This window comes from Plecotus auritus (genome assembly GCF_963455305.1).
Source record: "Plecotus auritus genome assembly, chromosome: 9".
NCBI lineage: Eukaryota > Metazoa > Chordata > Mammalia > Chiroptera > Vespertilionidae > Plecotus > Plecotus auritus.
The window spans coordinates 69,051,373-69,069,581 of NC_137783.1; the positions used below are offsets into that span (position 1 = coordinate 69,051,373).

General features: G+C 52.2%; 3 protein-coding genes across 15 annotated transcripts; 2 read left to right on the forward strand and 1 right to left on the reverse strand.

The window, feature by feature from the left end:
* Positions 1–1,005: 1,005 nt before the first annotated feature.
* Positions 1,006–6,998, forward strand: DPAGT1 (dolichyl-phosphate N-acetylglucosaminephosphotransferase 1). 8 transcript variants are annotated; one of them, XM_080643207.1, is made up of 9 exons: positions 1,006–1,398; positions 1,794–1,825; positions 1,967–2,190; positions 2,697–2,843; positions 4,580–4,664; positions 5,013–5,201; positions 5,508–5,595; positions 6,240–6,395; positions 6,472–6,998. In XM_080643207.1, the coding sequence occupies exons 2-9, from the start codon at positions 1,821–1,823 to the stop codon at positions 6,535–6,537; spliced, it is 960 nt and encodes a 319-aa protein (XP_080499333.1). In that variant the 5' UTR covers positions 1,006–1,398; positions 1,794–1,820; the 3' UTR covers positions 6,538–6,998. The 8 variants fall into 8 exon arrangements, with proteins under 8 accessions (XP_080499333.1, XP_080499335.1, XP_080499334.1 ...); XM_080643209.1 differs by having other exon boundaries at positions 1,057–1,398; positions 1,705–1,825; positions 1,977–2,190; XM_080643210.1 differs by having other exon boundaries at positions 1,087–1,398; positions 1,705–1,825; positions 2,070–2,190.
* A 1,357-nt stretch (positions 6,999–8,355) lies between these two features.
* Positions 8,356–9,410, forward strand: H2AX (H2A.X variant histone). The gene has a single exon (XM_080642452.1). The coding sequence runs from the start codon at positions 8,452–8,454 to the stop codon at positions 8,878–8,880; it is 429 nt and encodes a 142-aa protein (XP_080498578.1). The 5' UTR covers positions 8,356–8,451; the 3' UTR covers positions 8,881–9,410.
* Positions 9,365–17,638, reverse strand: HMBS (hydroxymethylbilane synthase). Of its 6 annotated transcripts, none has more exons than XM_080642446.1 (14): positions 17,442–17,626; positions 14,895–14,948; positions 14,485–14,557; positions 13,815–13,864; positions 13,674–13,729; positions 13,246–13,323; positions 12,945–13,022; positions 12,750–12,825; positions 11,295–11,408; positions 11,007–11,045; positions 10,702–10,821; positions 10,405–10,458; positions 10,184–10,270; positions 9,365–10,091 (listed from the first exon to the last, which is right to left on the reverse strand). In XM_080642446.1, the coding sequence occupies exons 1-14, from the start codon at positions 17,472–17,474 to the stop codon at positions 9,918–9,920; spliced, it is 1,086 nt and encodes a 361-aa protein (XP_080498572.1). In that variant the 5' UTR covers positions 17,475–17,626; the 3' UTR covers positions 9,365–9,917. The 6 variants fall into 6 exon arrangements, with proteins under 6 accessions (XP_080498572.1, XP_080498577.1, XP_080498575.1 ...); XM_080642451.1 differs by having other exon boundaries at positions 9,373–10,091; positions 14,895–14,964; positions 17,442–17,638; XM_080642447.1 differs by having other exon boundaries at positions 9,374–10,091; positions 17,288–17,605.
* Between the last annotated feature and the right edge of the window lie 571 nt (positions 17,639–18,209).

An 18,209-nucleotide genomic window follows, 5' to 3' on the forward strand; every position in this document is an offset into this window, starting at 1 on the left:
GGCCAGATTATTATGATCTCTGAACGCATAATAATATGGCCACTCAGTGTGTATATATATATATATATATACACACACACACACACATACATACATACATATATGTATGTGTGTGTATCATATATATATGTGTGTTTCATATATATATATATATATATATATATATATATATATATGAGGCCCAGTGCATGAGTGGGGTCTGGCCAGCCGCTAGGGGGAGGGAACATGGGCGGCTGGTCGAACTCCTGGTGGAGGGGACAATTTGCATATTAGCCTTTTATTATATAGGATACACACTGAGTGGCCAGATTATTATGCGTTCAGAGATCATCATCATCTGGCCACTCAGTGTGTGTATATATATTAAATGAAAAAGAAGTAAAGAACCGGGTTAAATGCAAGATTCGAGGGCATTCCCAGCCCCTTCAGTGGGGAAGTGCTGGTTCAAGCTAACTGGGGGGGAGGGGGGGCGGGGGGGAAAGAATGGGCGGGATACTTAAGGAAAAGAGCAAGGAGGAGGGCAAGAAAAACATCGAATAGGAGGGGTTTTTAAAGTGCCTATGCTTTAGGATTTACATCATCTTCCAAACTGGAGCTGCGTTTCGGGGAACTGAGTTGTACTGACCTTGGTTTCTGATTACATTGGCAACAGGTTTTCCGTTCCCCATCCTCTTCCCTCCTGCCTTCCCCCTTGCGTCCTGGATCGGTCCTCCCCGGAGTCAACGCGGGGCACTGGCCCTTTAAACGTGACCGGCAGAGGCCAAGGAGGTAAAACTGACGTGGAACTCAGAGTAAGTGGCGTCAGACACGTGGTCGAGGGGTCACTCGTCTTGTTTCCGGACAGGGAGTTTTTCCGCTTTGGGCTGTACACCTTTATAGGATAGGAAAGTGTCTGCTTTTGCCTTTCGTTGCTTTTCCAATCCCCACGCAATGACTCCATTCTCGAATAAAGGATGTAGTTTAAAATAACTCTGTTCCCACGCTCTGCCCATAGTAAAGATGGCCGCCTCCGCCTCCAGCAGCCGTAGTTGCTCCGCGAATCGAATTCTTCCGGGCGGAAACAGCGGCGAGAAATGCCGGGGGGGCGGAGCTGAGGCTACGGCGGCTCGGGCGTCGGAGGGCGGCTTGAGTCCGAGTGGTAGAGTTTTGCTCGGGACGGAGCGGGGACACCCGCCTCGGGGCGCGGCCTCTGCTTCCTGCGGGGGCGCAGGTGGCGAAGCGGCCCCGGGCGGTCACCATGCGGGCCTTCCTGGAGCTGCCGATGCCGTTGCTGGTGAATTTGATCGGTTCGCTGCTGGGGTTTGCGGCCACAGTCACCCTCATCCCAGCCTTTCGCGGCCACTTCATCGCCGCGCGCCTTTGTGGAAAGGACCTCAACAAACCCGGCAAGGAGCTGATGTGAGCGGCCGCACTCGCATCCCGCTCAGGGGCCCGGGGCTGGGGAGGGGGCGGGCCAGGCTGGGGCTGGGACTCGGGTGTCTGACCGAGTACGGAGACGCAGCGCCGACACAGCAGGCAGCTCCCCCGGAGGTGAAGGACGGAACTGGCCATCACTGGGCAAGGGGAAGGGGGCTCTCGGGTGTGTCAGGGACTCCAGCAGTGGCACCCGCCCCCTCCCCCCCAATGCGTTACTGTCTTGCTTGCACTAGTGAGTGACCACGCCCCCTCTCCTCTTTCCCTCCACTCCCTGCTGCTGGGCCACAGCCCCGAGTCCCAGGGAGTGATCAGCGGTGCTGTTTTCCTGATCCTTCTCTTCTGCTTCATCCCTTTCCCTTTCCTGAACTGCTTTGTAGAGGAGCAGTGTAAAGCCTTCCCCCACCATGAAGTAAGTGTGTTGGTGGGGGCGGTTGCCTGGGGCGGGGGTTGGGGGTTCCCTGAGATTTGGAGTTATTTGGGTTTGGGGAGAGGGGCTATCTATTCTTGAAAGGAATGAAGTAGGAGTAGGGTTAAGCCGTGACTTGCCCAGTCTCCCCCAGTTTGTGGCCCTGATAGGCGCGCTTCTTGCCATCTGCTGCATGATTTTCCTGGGCTTCGCGGATGATGTCCTGAACCTGCGCTGGCGCCATAAGTTGCTGCTGCCCACAGCTGCCTCACTACCTCTCCTCATGGTCTATTTCACCAACTTTGGCAACACGACCATTGTGGTACCCAAGCCCTTTCGTCCGATTCTTGGCCTGCATTTGGACTTGGGTGAGTAACCCTGCTACTGCTGCTCCTATGTCCCCTACTTCAGGATACCCTGACCCCCTTAAGAGACCCAGAAGAGCGTCCTTCCTAGTGCTCCACATCCTCCTCCGTGTCCCTGCTCTGGCTCTGTCTTCTCAGATCCTCTCTGCTGGCCCTTCATCCTGTCCTCGCCACTTTTTCCATAAGAATATCCTTAAATTCTCATTCTATACTTTTTGTTGTTGTCAATCCTCACCCGAGGATATTTTCCCTTTGATTTTTAGAGAGAGTGTAAGAGAGAGGGAAAGACAGAGAGAAATATCGATGTGAGAGAAACACATCGATTGGTTGTCTCCTGCATGTGCCTGACCAGGGCCGGGGCCAAGGAGGAGCCTGCAACCGAGGCCCATACCCTTGACTGGAATTGAACCCAGGACCCATCAGTCCACAGGCCTATGCTCTGTCCACTGAGCTGGCCAGGGCCCTCATTCTATACTTGGCACTACTTTTCTCGCTGTCCTCTCCCCCAGGGATCATGTACTATGTCTACATGGGGCTGCTGGCAGTGTTCTGCACCAACGCCATCAACATCCTCGCAGGGATCAATGGCCTGGAGGCTGGTCAGTCACTAGTCATCTCTGCTTCCATCATTGTCTTCAACCTGGTAGAGCTGGAAGGTAAGCGGGACTGGGGCAGAGGGAGAGAAGACTGAGTGTTAAGAGAATTAGTTGCCTGATATCTGGCTTTGGGGAAATTGGGAAAAAAGCAATATGTTAATAATTATAAAATATAAGAGCTCTGGCTGGTTAGCTCAGTTGGTTAGAGCATTGTCCTGATACACCAAGGTTGTGGGTTTGATTCCTAGGACACATACAAAAATCAACCACTGAATGCATAAATCAATGGTACAACAAATCAATATTTCTCTCCCTCTCCCTAAAAATCAATAAAAATATGTCCAGCCAGTGTGGCTCAGTGGTTGAGCATTGACCCATGAACCAGTTCACAGTTCAATTCTGGTCAAGGGCACATGCCTGGGTTGTGGGCTCATTCCGCAGTAGGAGGTGTGCAGTAGGCAGCCAATCAATGATTCTCTCTCATCATTGATGTTTCTATTTCTCTCCCCTTCCTCTCTGAAATCAATAAAAATATAATAAGTAAATATAGAAGATAAGGGAAGATAATTTACTTTGCAAATAACTAGATTTATTAAATGTGGGAAAGGTAGTAGCCTTGTCATTTATAGTTAGATTGGCACTAATAGGTGGGCTGTGGTCTTCTCTTATTGAACATAAACAACTTCACAGAACCTCCAAGTCACTCTGTGACCATAAGAGAGTAAGACAAAAACCAAACCCCTCCATAACTATGTGTGAGCATAGACAAAACCACAAGAACACTGGGAACCCCACCCAATGACCAAGACCTCCTCTTCTGGCTAACATAAGTGATTGCTGCTTCCTTCTAACTCAGCTCCTTCCACTTAGATAAAAACTAAGATGCTCATAGACTTACTCCTACTGACAGCATCCAGACCCGTGCAAAACTCTGCCTCCTTGCATCTTCCTCAGAATTACTTCCTGCAAACCAAACAGTCACGGGATTGATTCCCAGTCAAAGGCACACGCCTGGGCTGCAGTTTTGATCCCAAGCCCCTGTGGGGTGTGTGCAGGAGGCTAACGATTGATGTGCCTATCTCACATCGATGTTTCTCTCTCTCTTTTTCCCACCACCCTCCCTTCCACTCTCTAAAAAAATCAATGGAAAAAATATCCTCAGGTGAGGATTAAAACAAAAAAGCTAAGCACTTTTAAAACATTTAAACTTTATAACAGTTCTGTGTGACAGGTATTAAACTGTATTTTACAGATGTGGAAACTGAGGCTTAGAGAAGTTAAATTTGTCATGACCAAGGTTACAGTTAGGAGTAAAGCTTTATTCAAACCTAGGTGTGAAAGGTCTAAATCAATTTAAGGCAATAACTAGTTTAGAAAGGGCTTGTGAAAGAGCTGGAATGTCAAAAATTGCCTGGGTGACATAAAAGGGGCAGTGAGTTCTTTTTTTTTTTCTTTTAAATATTTTTTTAAATTGATTTCAGTGAGAGGAATGGAGTGGGAGAGAGAGATAGAAACATCAATGATGAGACAATCATCAATTGGCTGCCTCCTGCACGCCCCCAACTGGAGATCGAGCCCATACCCCCAGCATGTGTCCTAACAGTAATCGAACTGTGACCTCCTGGTTCATGGGTCTTTAACCCTCTGAGCCACACTGGCCAGGCAGTAGTGAACTCTTGAATGTGACTTGGGAGAGGTAGACAATAAAGCTTGGGACATAACTTAGAAACAGACAAAGACAGGGTATGCAGAGGAGTGACTCTCACTTTTTCCGTCTTTTCTCCCTGCTTCTAAAGGTGATTGTCGAGATGACCATGTCTTTTCCCTCTACTTCATGATACCCTTTTTTTTCACCACCTTGGGATTGCTCTATCACAACTGGTAAGTAGGCCTACAGATGGGAGACAACTGTTTTAACATGTGGCATGTATGGCCCTGATCACGACCCATCTCCTACTGGAGAGGCTAAGTCTGTGCACACCTGTATTGAGTGTTTTCTGGGTCTTCAGTTGGTTGTATTCTTAATTGCTCTCTAACCTGCAGTGGCTGGGTCCAAGTGCTGTGGAGCCCCAGGAATAGATGAGTTCAGGGCCTTGGGTCTGGAATGTTGCTGGGAGAGCTGGATAGAGTCTGAGTCAGAACTGGGGTCAGGGCTAGCCCAGTGCCCAGGGTAAGAGGAAAGATTGATAGCTCCTTTTGCCGCTGGCTCAGATCCTCTCCCCCACACAGGTACCCATCACGGGTGTTTGTGGGAGATACCTTCTGTTACTTTGCTGGTATGACCTTTGCCGTGGTGGGCATCTTGGGACACTTCAGCAAGACCATGCTACTCTTCTTCATGCCCCAGGTGTTCAACTTTCTCTACTCCCTGCCTCAGCTCCTGCACATCATCCCCTGCCCTCGCCACCGTGTGCCCAGGTAGTTGCTTTGGGGCTTGAAAGGGACATCATGGCCTTTCGCTTGGGATGCATAAAACCAGCCTTATACATTTGCTGTGTAAAGGCAGTGGGCCCAAAATGCTGTGGTTAGCATTTTATAAATGACAGAGCACATTTACTTATATAATCTCATTTAATGATCACAGCAGTTCTGATCACATAGTAAGTAAGCAGCAGAGCCAGAAAAATCTCAAGTTGTTTGATTCCACATTCAGGACTCTTCCTATTAAATAACCACACTCTAACTAAGTAAGGCCCAGTTACATAAAGCTCTCTTCTCCTGCAGACTTAATACCAACACAGGCAAACTGGAGATGAGCTACTCCAAGTTCAAGACCAAGAGCCTGTCTTTCTTGGGCACCTTTATTCTAAAGGTAACAGGGGCCCTGGCTGGTGTGGCTCAGTTGGTTGAGTGCCATCCTGTGTACCTAAGGTCGCCAGTTTGATTCCAGGTCAGGGCATATGCCCAGGTTGTGGTTTCGATCCCCAATTGGGGTTTGTGCAAAAGGCAGCTGATTGATGTTTCTCTCTCTTTCCTCTTCCTTCCTCTCTCTCTAAAATCAATTAAAAAAACCCCCACACACATGCCCTAGCCATTCTGGCTCAGTGGATAGAGTGCTGGCCTGCGGACCAAAGGTCCCGAGTTTGATTCTGGTCAAGGGCGCAAACCTCAGTTGCAGGCTCTTCCCCAGCCCAGGCCCTGGTCTGGGCACATGCAGGAGGCAATCAATTGATGTGTCTCTCTCACATCAATGTTTCTCTCTCACATTGATGTTCCTGTCTTTCCCTCTCTCTTCCACTCTCTCTTAACATCCATTGGAAAAAAACACACCAAAAACCCACACACATAATTAAAGGGAACAGGAACGAGGAGGTAAGGCTTTAGGCCACCATCCTGAATCCAGGGAGTGGGGAACCCAGGCCTGCATTCCACCCCAGGGGCGTTGGAAGCACTAAGCAAGTCCCCATTAGATAAGCATAGGTATTAGCTGAGTTCTCTCCACCTCGGCCCTTCCAGGTAGCAGAGAGTCTGCAGCTGGTGACAGTGCGCCAGAGTGAGGATGAGGATGGTGCCTTCACTGAGTTTAACAACATGACCCTCATCAACCTGCTCCTTAAAGTCTTTGGGCCCATGCATGAGAGGAACCTCACCCTGCTGCTGCTGCTGCTACAGGTGTGGCTGGGGTCGGGGCTTGCACCTCCTTGCCTCCCTTTCCATGCTTCTCACTGCAGTTCACTGTTCCTTGCAGGTCCTGGGCAGTGCTGTCACCTTCTCCATTCGGTACCAGCTTGTCCGGCTCTTCTATGAAGTCTGAGCTCCCTGATCATTGCCTTCACTTCACAGTCTCCAGGGCTCCCGACTCAGGCCAAGGACTCAGGCCAAGCTCGTTCTAGACCAAGACTGCCTCTCAGCCCAGGTCCCTCTCACCCCTCCTCCCCAGCCTTTCCTTTCCCCTGTGATGATTGACATGCTGGGCCTTTCCTGCCCTCCAGTGACTATTGATTGGACTTTGCCTATAGTTTTCTTCAACTTGCCACTCTCCCCATCCATCTGTCTTTTCAGCCTCCTGAGGGGGGGACATGCGGCTGTTAGGATTTCCACAGCTCCGACCTTCAAGGAATAGGCTTGGCCTGGGGCAGAGCCCTGGCTCATGATAGGGACACAGGCTCAGAGAAGACTTCACATTAGACTATAAATTAAGGGTTCTAATTAGTAAAAGAAGAAGGGGGTGCAGGTGCTCCCAGTGGTAACAATAAAGTGATGTTTTTTCCTTGTCCTGTAGGTGTGTTTCCTCCTGGGCATCTTAGGGTAGATTGAGAGGGTTGGTGGGGGCCCTTCCTCTAAGAAGACGCCTATCTCTCCGCCCAATCCGCCCTCCCCCGCTCCGCCCCCCAGTATCCCAGGCCCCTTCTAGCAAGATTGTGAGCAGAAAGAACTGAGACCCGAAGAGCCTGTTGAATAAATATTGAAATCCTGATATTTCAGGTAGCACAGAGGGCCATAGATTTCAGTGATCTGCTCCCAGGTGTGGGACTGGAACTTCCACTGGCTCTCATTTCCTTTTTCACTCCCTTCGCTCTACAGGAGGGAGAAGGGAGTGACCAGACTGGAACGGGTGGCGGGGGACTTTTATTTTTTAAAATATATTTCTATTGATTTCAGAGAGGAAGGGAGAGGAAGAGAGAGATAGAAAATTAATGATGAGAGAATCATTGATTGGCTGCCTCCTGCACGCCCCCTACTGGGGACCGAGCTCGCAACCTGGGCATGTGCCCTTGACTGGAATGGAACCTGGGACCCTTCAGTCCACAGGCCGAAGCTCTATCCACTGAGCCAAACCGGTTAGGGCAAGAGCTCTCCCTTTTTTTATTTTTTGAATATATTTTATTGATTTTTTTTTTTTAACAAGAAGGAAGAGAGATAGAGAGTTAGAAACATCAATCAGCTGCCTCCTGCACACCCCCTACTGGGGATGTGCCCACAACCAAGGTACATGCCCTTGACGGGAATCGAACCTGGGACCCTTGAGTCCACAGGCAGACGCTCTATCCACTGAGCCAAACCGGTTAGGGCAAGAGCTCTCCCTTTTAAAAGGTCCAGCTCCACACTCTTCCCCATGTTTCTCCAGGCGGATTCAGACTCCACCCTCTTTTTTTAAAAATATTTTTATTGATTTCAGAGAGGAAGGGGGAGATAGAAACATCAATGATGAAAGAGAATCATTGATTGGCTACCTTCTGCACGCCCCCTACTGGGGATCGAGCGTGTGCCCTTGGCCGTAATTGAACCTGGGACCCTTCAGTCCGCAGGCTGATGCTCTATCCACTGAGGCAAAGCAGCTAGGGCTCCACCCTCTTTGGCTTCCGGTTTGGGTCGCCGACGTAGCGTTTGAATCTCGCGCGCTCCCCGCGGATTGGCTGCGGGAGGGAGCGGGGCTGCCTGCGCGCCGTGCTCCTCGCCGTTTTCCCCGGGCAAAAGGTTTTCAAATTCGACCAATCGGCTGTCGCGCTCCCTCAGCCTAGACGGGTCACCGAGGCTTAACTGCAACCAACCAGAGACGCTATTAGAGAAAAGAGCCAATCAGGAGGGCGCGGAGGCGGGCCCTGGAGGTTTATAACGGCGGCCCCCCGGGCTCGTGCGGCAGCATTTAGACTGCGTCGGGTGGCTTTCTTTCGGTACCTGCTTTCCGCTTCTCATCGCTGCTCCTCGCTCCTCCGCCTCACACGACATGTCGGGCCGCGGTAAGACCGGCGGCAAGGCCCGCGCCAAAGCCAAGTCGCGTTCGTCGCGCGCCGGCCTGCAGTTCCCCGTGGGCCGCGTCCACCGGCTGCTGCGGAAGGGCCACTACGCCGAGCGGGTGGGCGCGGGCGCGCCCGTGTACCTGGCGGCCGTGCTGGAGTACCTGACCGCCGAGATCCTGGAGCTGGCGGGCAACGCAGCCCGCGACAACAAGAAAACGCGCATCATCCCGCGCCACCTGCAGCTGGCCATCCGCAACGACGAGGAGCTCAACAAGCTGCTGGGCGGCGTGACCATCGCGCAGGGCGGCGTGCTGCCCAACATCCAGGCGGTGCTGCTGCCCAAGAAGACGAGCGCAGCCGTGGGCCCCAAGGCGCCGGCGGGCAAGAAGGCCACGCAGGCCTCCCAGGAGTACTGAGGCCCACCGCCGCCCCGCCACCACAAAGGCCCTTTTAAGGGCCACCACCGCCTCGCGGAAAGAGCTGAGCCGCGGCCGACCCCGCCCCGCCGCCCTCCCCGCTCCCCGGCGCTGACCCGGCCGCCCTGCCCTTGGAGCGACCGACGGGCCGCGGCCCTTACGCAGCGCCGGCCTCGACCTAGGCTGTGGAGTCTTCCCGGCTCTGCCGGCGGAGACTCGGACCCTTACGTGTGCACGGCCATCCCCTTGGCTGCCAGGCCCCAGGCCTTTCCCATCCGCTCCCCATCGACCTCCTGGGCCCGTGCGGGGCTGCCCGGACGGACTGGGACGTGCACGTCTCCCCGGACCCGGCGCGGGCGGGCGGCCAGGCCTCACTTCTCGTTTCGCGACAGACACCAGCACCGTCCCGGGTCCCCACCCGGGCCCAGCCTCGTTGGTTTCCGAACGGAATTTAGCAGCTTAACCCATCCACGAGCAGGTACTGGGAAGTTTCAGATGGACTAGTTTTGTTTATTAAAGGATTTTTTAAGAAATGTATCCTGTTTTTATTTTGCCCCGCAGCCTTGTAGGATTGATGACTTGGGAGGTCCCTCTGTTCTCCTGGGGGTACTGTGGGGGAGGGGAGACGTCCAGTTATAAGACTGGTTAACAGGAGAGCAAACTAGGACTTTATAGCTCCTTTGGTGTCCCTGGGAGACAATTTGCTGTTCGAGGTGAAGTGAGAACCATTGAGGCAGAAACAAGGAGTGTTCCAGAAGCGCTTTAGACAATACCCAGCCTCTGAAGGAGTAAAAGGTTTTGTTTGTCCTCTTCCCTGCAAGCCCACCAAAACAAAGGCACCTTCAGAGCTGGTTTATTAGCAGAGTTGATTACATTTCAAAGGCTCGGGCTCTGAAGAGATGAAGCCCCCAGCTACTGAGCAAGCACGGCAGTCCCTGGAAGTCTGGCCCTGCAGTTCAGGCCCCAGGAGGTGTCGAGAAGGAGGCCCCGAGGACTAAGGGGCAGGCACTGGGCAGCAGCAGCCCACCACAGACCAGTCAGTGGGCATCATTAAGCTGCCGTGCAACGTCCAAGATGTTCTTGGCTCCTTTGTTCAGCAACAGGTTGGCCAGGCTGGTGCCCAGGTTCTCAGCAGCCAGCTGGGCTACTCGTGGAATGTTCTGGGCAGTGATGCCCACCAACTGTGGGTCATCTTCAGGGCCATCTTCATGCTGGGTGAGGGAAGAATGTAAGGTTCGGTGAGCACCCAAGGGGCGATGAGACAGGCTTGTTTCTTACCCTTCCCTCACCCTCGCCTTAGCACCTGGGCAGGGACGTGGATGGTGGCCTGCATGGTCTCTTGCATGCTCTCCGAGCCATCCAGACTCCAGACTCCTCCAGTCATGTACAGCTGGGAAAGAAAACAGGTGCCTCAGCATATCCTGAGGAAACCGCTTAGAATTCGGGGCTCTTCTTACTGGCAAGGTGGGATGCCCAGGGAGAAATGCCAGTCCTTCCCTACCCTTCCACCACTTCCCTGCTTACTTGTCCATCCTTAATAGCTGTGTGCACTGCTACGGGTACACTGCAGCCTCCTTCCTGCAGGAAGAAGGTCTCCCTGTGAACCCCAAAGACCCTTAACTACCCTGTGCCCAGAGTCCAGAAATTCACAGGCCTGTGAGGACATAACTGAAAAGGAGGCTAGGAGCCCAGACCTGGGTCCTTCCTCTTCATACACAACATTCAAGAATGAGTTACCACTAAGTACAGAGCATCCATGTGACAGTCTCCACACCACCCTTCCCAACTCCTGCCCTACCACAGGTGGAACACGGGTCCTACCAGGTGCTTTAGGAAGGCTCGTTCGGCAATGCAGCAAAGCAGGGTCTCAGGATCGTGCAACATGCCCACCAGGTCCAACATGTCCTGGTCCTTGGCTCGCACTTCCACGCCCAGGGCCCCCTGATGGAAGAACAGCCTAACACATCAGACCCAATCTTTTCCCAACCAATGGAGCTAAAGGTGGGAACCAGCCCACCTTCAACTGCTCCCCAAGGCCTTTTGCTAGAGTTGCCTTCCAAGGCCTGCCCCTCCCTGGGAACTTGGATGCACGTGGTTGTACAACCAGCTCCTTGGGCAAAGCATACCTGACCCACAGCGTACATGCAATCCTCGGGGTGCAGGATCTGTGGGGGAAGAACAGGCATAAGTATAAAGACAGGGTGACATACAGCAATGAGCGGGGAGGGAGGGCTCCCTATCAGACAGACTAGACAGGCAAAGGAGGGAGTCAGCCTCTGATTCCCAATCTTCCCAGCCCTGAAACTTCTTTCCGGCTTAGTGTTAGAAGCTGGGTGTTCAAAAAGAGCATTAGCTACCACTCAATACAGGCAGGGGATAAAGAGAAACTGGGCGGGCAAGGGGATGGCCCCCACCTGCCCCACGCGGTTCTGCCAGCCCATGCGCTGCAGGCCCGCTGCAGCCAAGATGATGGCACTGAACTCTTGTAGCTCATCTAGCTTCTGAAGCCTGGTGTTGAGGTTTCCCCGCTGAGGAGATGCTAAGGACCATGCGCATTGTTCTCTGCCTGAAACTTTCTAGCTGCCTAACTTTTTAAAAAATTAAATCTTTATTGTTGAAAGTATTACATATGTCCCCCATCTTCCCCCCATTGATCCCTTCTAGGCGCCCCCCTCCCCGGTCCTTCACCACACTATTTATTGTCTGTGTCCATGGGTTATGCATAGATGCATACAAGGCTGATCTCTTCCCACTCCCACCTTCCCTCTGATTCCACAGTCTGTTCCATGCTTCCATGGCTCTGGATCTACACTGAGTGACCAGATTATTATGATCTCTGAACGCATAATAATCTGGCCACTCAGTGTATCTATCTCAAATGGGTACCAAAAGTATTCTAGACTTTTGCTGGAGATCAACCACCTATTTGCCCTGAGCTTTCTATCGCCAGTGCAAAGGGGAAAACTGATCAGGTGCACGATTTATAGTATCTTTGGTATCAAATAAATGAGGTACTCAAGAGAAGTACTCTGAGTGGCCAGATTATTATGCGTTCAGGGATCATAATCTGGCCACTCAGTGTATTTTGTTCATCAGTTTATTTTGTTCATTAGATCCCACATATGAATGAGATCATGTGACACCTGTCTTTCTCTGACTGGCTTATTTTGTTTTCTAGCTGGCCAACTTCTCATCTTTTGGTTCTCAGCTTAATGGAAGCAGCTAACAGCTCATATTGCATGCCAGATACTATTCTAAAGTGCTATGTACATAAGCCAACTCATTCAGTTTTCACAGAAACTCTATGAGGTTTTATTAGTATCTACATTTTACAAATGAGGAAAATGACAGAGAGGGCAAATAAATTAAATTGCCCAAGATTACAAAGATCTCTCAGAAGCCTTCCTTGCCCCCAAAATCTGTGTTTAGATGTTCCAGTTAGAAGCTTCCAGAGAATTCCCTACTTTGCACATTAGAGCACTTAGCACATACCATTTTAGTTTTATAAAACATACTACATATTCATTGTAAAAATCAAAACAATACAGAACATAAAATAAAAATGGAAGTGCCCTACCCCTCCCCATTAACACCCCCCCGCCCCCCCCCCCCCCCCCCGCAGCAATCACTGTTCAGTATCACTCTGTATTATCAATGCCTGTTTGTCTCCCCAACCAAACTGTAAATTCTGAGCAGGGGCAATGCTGATGTGAAAGGGTTATGAATGGATGAATGGGAGGACAGACAATCCACTGCCCCATGGTCCACTTCCTCTGGAAGTCCCTTCCATTTTAGGGACTCCAGGTCCTCTGGACCTTGCTTTCCACCTGGCCTGCCAGCTGGAGCCCCGCCCTTTTCTAAAAGGATACGATGCTCTTGAACTGCAGATGTGGGAACTTTCTCTGCAGCTGGGCCGCTCTCCGCAGGGAGCTGGTTCCCACCACACTGCTCAAAGGGTTGAAAGTGAGATGTCACCCCAGGCAGGCACTGTTCCTTTCCTCCTCCTCCCCGTCCTCCCACTTATGTGCATATTCCACCAAGATGCCTAGCCAGGCCCCACTCACCTCTTCTCTGGCAAGGTCTCTAGGGTCTTCCCAACAAATTTGGGGTGAAAGACAACAGCATCATAGGGGTTCTCTCGCCTAGGGGTGGAGGGAGGGTTGTAGAAGGAGAGCTCTCAGTTCAGGTCATATCCAGTTTCTCCTGATAGCCACTAACTGGCATTTTCGGAGTTTTTCTGCCATGCTTACTGCCTCAGGGCAGGGGAGACAGCCCTAGAGGAGAGGGCCAAGTCCCAAAGGGAAAAGCCAGGTTAGCTCACTGCCCACCCTGCCCCTCCCCAGCCCAGACACAGAGGACACTTACTTGCAGACAGCTCCAATGGTGAAGCCTGGAGGAAGCACAGTGGGCAGGTCCTTCAGGGAGTGAACGACCAGGTCCACTCTAGAGAGATGGGATGGGGGCAAGGAGAAGGGTCCAGGCAGCAGCCCCCACCTCTTCTCCATCCATCCCGCCTCTTACTTCAGTGGCTGAGCCAGGAGCAGTTCCAGAAGCAGGCCTCAGATATCTCAGGACCCTGAGACCTCCTTTTCTCCCCACTCTCTTCCTCTCCCCCCCGCCCCCCCATCAATCTTGCTTGGCTCAGAATCACTCTCCTTTTCTGACACCTAAAAAACACACATATGACTCCCTCTTGAGCCTATCCAAGAGTCTAAGCCCAGCAGCCTAGCTGATACCCAGGTCTGCTACATACAGAGGCTGGGAAGGCCCACATTCTCCTGTCTTTCACTTACTCATTCTTCTCTAACGCATGCTCCAGCTCCTTGGTAAACAGGCTCTTCTCTCCAATCTGCCACACAAGAAAGCGAGAGAATGAATCTCTTGAAAAAAGGAAAGAGGAGGGGACAAGGGTTGGGGTGGGTGGGCATTATTACCTTAGAGAGTGCAGTATCAAGAATCTTGTCCCCTGTGGTGGACATAGCAACTGAGGAGAGAGTCAATCGGTCACTCATTGATCAGTCTTCATTGAGCCCCTACTAACCCCAGCACTGTGCTAAGACTCAGGGTAGACACAGGGGCACACAAGCCCCAGCTCCAACCCTCTGGGAATGTACAATCTAGAAGGAAGATCAGACACCCTCATGATAAGACCCAAGCCCTGGCTGGTGTTGCTCAGTGGATAGAGCATCAGCCTGGGGATTGAAGGGTCCCAGGTTCGGTTCCGGTCAAGGGCATGTACCTTGGTTGCAGGTTCCTTGGCCCTGGTTGGGGTGTGTGCAAGAGGCAACCAATTGATGTGTCTCTCTCACGTTGATGTTTCTGTCTCTCCCTCTCCCTTCCACTCTCTGAAATCAATAGAAAAATATCCTTGGGTGAGGATTAACTAACTAACTAAATAAATAAATAGGCTCGATGCAGAAGACATTAAATGCCAGGCTAGTCCAGGTAGAGGGGTGAGGAGTCTTTCAAACTGGGAGTAGCCAATAATTCTTGGAGACAACAGGACCAGGCTGTGGTCCCAGGCAAAGCTGGAAACACTGTGCTCTCCCCTCCAGAGCTGGTGAGGGCTTCCCATTAGCTTCCATTACTGTCCGGAAAACTCACTGATTTCAAACTGCAGGCCTGGGTTTAAGGTTTTCAGCATTGCCACCACACTGTCCGTCTGTATGCGCGCCAGCTGGGGGCAGAAACTGGCATTAGTCCTGTCCTTCCCTGGCCACTGCCCTGAGCTCAGATGCTCATAGGGTCAAGACAATCCTGAATGGATTGTTATTCAAAGAAGGTGTTGAATGTCCACCTTGGAAGGAGAGGGGTCTGGTTTGGGAGTCCTCTGCACCTCAACAACTTCCCCAGCCCAGGGACTTTCTCTCCACGGAATGCAATCTGCCATTGTGCCTAAAATTTTAACACCCAGCCACCCCATTTCCTCCAGCCCTGAGTTGCTGGGCCCCCCAACTTATAATATTATGCACACAGACTCTTCCCACAAACCTCCACCCAGTACCTGCACTCACCTGGCTCTTGCGGGTACCCACGCGAATCACTCTCATCTTTGGGTTCTTTTCTTCCTGCAAAAAAAATTCCCTGGGTCACAGTCCCTCTGTTTCTTGTGTTCCTCAACACCTTGTCCGAGAAACAGAATCACTGGCTTGGAAGAAAGGAATCCCAGCCTCTGGCCAGCGGCCACCCAAGACCAGTCCCTTTCCTGTCCTCGGTACCTTCTGCTCTCCTCACAGACCCAGAGATGCAGAGACCAGAAGGAAACAACAGTAGGATCTGCTGTTGCTGCACTAACCAGGGCCCTGAGTGCACAAGCCCATCCTGGCCACTGCAGGGGAGTGTTGCACAGAGCCAGGTGGGTAAAGAGATAAGGACCATCAGCGTGGCCACAGAGAGGGTGGGGCTGTGGCCTAAGGGCAGGGCAGCTGGGGCCACACAGGCTGAGTCACTGAGGACAAGTTCAAGCATCCACAGCAGATCAGGCACCAAGGAAGCTTCAGTGCCACCTAGATCCAAGAGCTACCCAACAGCTGCCAAACTATGAAGCCCCTAATCTGATACAAATGATACACAAGGGACTGAGGTCAACAGATCTGATGTATAGTCCTGCTCAACCTCTTGGCTGGGTGACCTTGAGCACATCATCCCTTCAGTACTTTCTTGTTCATCTATAAAATGAACAAGAGGTATCATTTGCCTTTGATGTTCTGTAAGACTAAGAGACATTCACCTGGAGTACTGCCTCTGGTTTCACCAACAAGGAAATATTGGGACATCAAAAATCAAACCAAGAACTCAAAACACTCTTCTTCCAGGACAAAGGTGATCAGTGCCAAGCAAGCAGAACTGGGTTCTTCAGTCTGAGGTCTTATTTCTTTCTAGATCTGACAGTTGCCACTGTAGATACTTTCAACTTTCCCTGTTCTGGGATCTTTAGCCAGGGAGCTCTTTTGCTAGGCAGGCACCTGAGGAGTAGGTGACAGCTAGTTGGTCTTGGACTGCAGTATATTCCATTTCTATCTCTTCTCTAAACAACAAACACTGGCCAGCCGGCATGGCTCATTGGTTGAGCATCAACCTATGAAGCAGGTCATGGTTTGATTCCCCATCAGGGCACATGCCTGGGGTTGCGGGTTTGATCCCCAGTGGGGGTTGTGCAGGAGGCAGCTGACCGATGTTTCTCTCATCATTTATGGTTCTATCTCTCTTTCCCTCTCTGAAATCAATAAAAAATATATTAAACAAACAAAAACCAACCCTGGGGGAGCCTGAGAAGTTAGGCTAGGTATGGAATGCTAAACATGGCCACTAATTCTGAGCCACAGGGAAACCACAGAAAGAAATCTAAGGTCCCAGAACTGCTAGGTTCAAACAATCCCTTAAGTTCATTGAGTCTGCACACATAATAGTCAAGTCAAATGATCCCATCAAAACTGATTTAACATGTATATGATAGAGCTACCGCTTTTAATTTTCATGGCCACATATCAGGTGGACAGGGCAGGAGTCTTTGGGACCATGTTGTAACAGTAAAGCCTGGCTCCTAAGGGGGAAGTGACCTGTCCAGGGTCACACCGCTCCTAATGGGCAGAGGGCTGGAGCTGGAATCCAGACCTTTCTACTCTCAGTCCAGTGCTCAGGAATGTCCGCAGTGGCAAGGAATCCTCTACTCACTAGCAGGCTGGGCAGCGGCAGATAAACAGCTGCCCGTCTCTTTCTTATCTCAGGCTAGCAGCAGCCTCCAGCGGCTCTGCAGTTTGCATTTGCACCAACCCAGAGCTCCCGCGGTGCAGCTGGGGAGAGGGAGACTCAAGGGCGCTCCCCTACCGCCCCCAGGGTAGTGACCCAGGGGTGTGTTGCAGCTTTTTGATTTTTTAAAATATTTTTATTGATTTCAGAAAGAAAGAGAGAGGCAAACATCAATGATGAGAATCATTGCTCGGCCGCAAGTGCCCTGACCGGGAATCCGTGACCTCCTGGTTCAGAGGTCTACGCTCAACCCCTGGGCCACACCGCCGGGCGCAGCTGGGGTTTGGAGAGAAGGCTGAAGCTAGGTGACTGCTGAGACGGAAAAAGGGAAGGAGGTGCACTTCCTGGATGTGTGTGCGCGGTTCGGAGACTGGGGGGCGGGCTCTCCCCTTTGGATGCACGTGGAACATTTCCCAAGATGGCGGGACCCCACCGCGGCCGGCCCGTGGGAAGGGATCCCGGGGAACGGCCCGTCTTCTCGGTCTGGGCGCTACTGTGGCGCACGAACTTTCTTGGTCTGGGCCACCTGAATCTAGACCGGCTGGTGCCAGCCTTGGAGGATCCCCACCCAGACTCCCGCAGGAAGGGGACGACTCCTCCATTAAGAACCCCATCCCCACCGCCCGCCGACTTCCTCTCCTTCCGAAGGGCGGCTCACCTACTGTCCCTTTAACAACTATCGGGCGGGGCCAGGAGGGGGAAGACGGACAGTAGTTCCGACCAATAGACGATAGAGGGTGGCAACCCGAAGCCAATCACTGCATCCCTAGTCCGGACACCGAAGTTCTTAAGGTCACGAGTTTAGGACTCACCACCGGCGCGGCCGCGTGGCTGGTGGCAGACATGGCAGTGCCCGGGCAGCAGGGTCTGCGCAGGGCTCCGAACTCGGGACGCCGGCGGCACCGGCTGGCGGGCACGGGCGCCACGGAGAGCCTGCGCTCTGCCCGCAGCGCCGGCTCGGCCCGGCTATGTCACTACCGGCGCCCGCCCTCGGAGGGGCGGTGCCTCCCCTGGGCGGGAATTAGGATTGCGAGAGACGGGGCCCGGCGGTTCCGCCCCTACTCGGTCAAGCTGAGGCCGGACTGCGACTTCCTTAACCGTCTTCCTGGTTTGAAACCCAGCCTCCCACCTGCTCATTTCTACCTACACTTCCACTGTTCTGCGCGCAATGCTGGTCAGTGGCTGAGAGCCCAGATGAACCCCGCTGCTCCCCTTTGCAGACCTTTTTATCCTGCTTATCATCTGATGCTGAGTACCGACACCAGCCTACCCTGCGAAGGCAGAGACTTAGGCCCAAGGTTCCTTATCAGAACCTGCCTCCCACCTAAGTATTTTGTCCAAAGAACCACAGAGCCAGCCAGACTACAGAGCAGAACTGTCTGGGGGACCTCAGTCCTGGGATCTTTTGCAGCGGTTCTTCAGTAAGCGGGACTCTACTAGATGCCACAGGCCCTGCCCACTCATGGAATGAAGTCAAACCAACAAGATCTTTAAGGCGGTCTGTGAAGGAAGTGGGTCGTGGAGCTCTAGGAATGCAGAGGAAGAGAAGTAATTCTACAGTAAAGAAAGAATCATCAGCA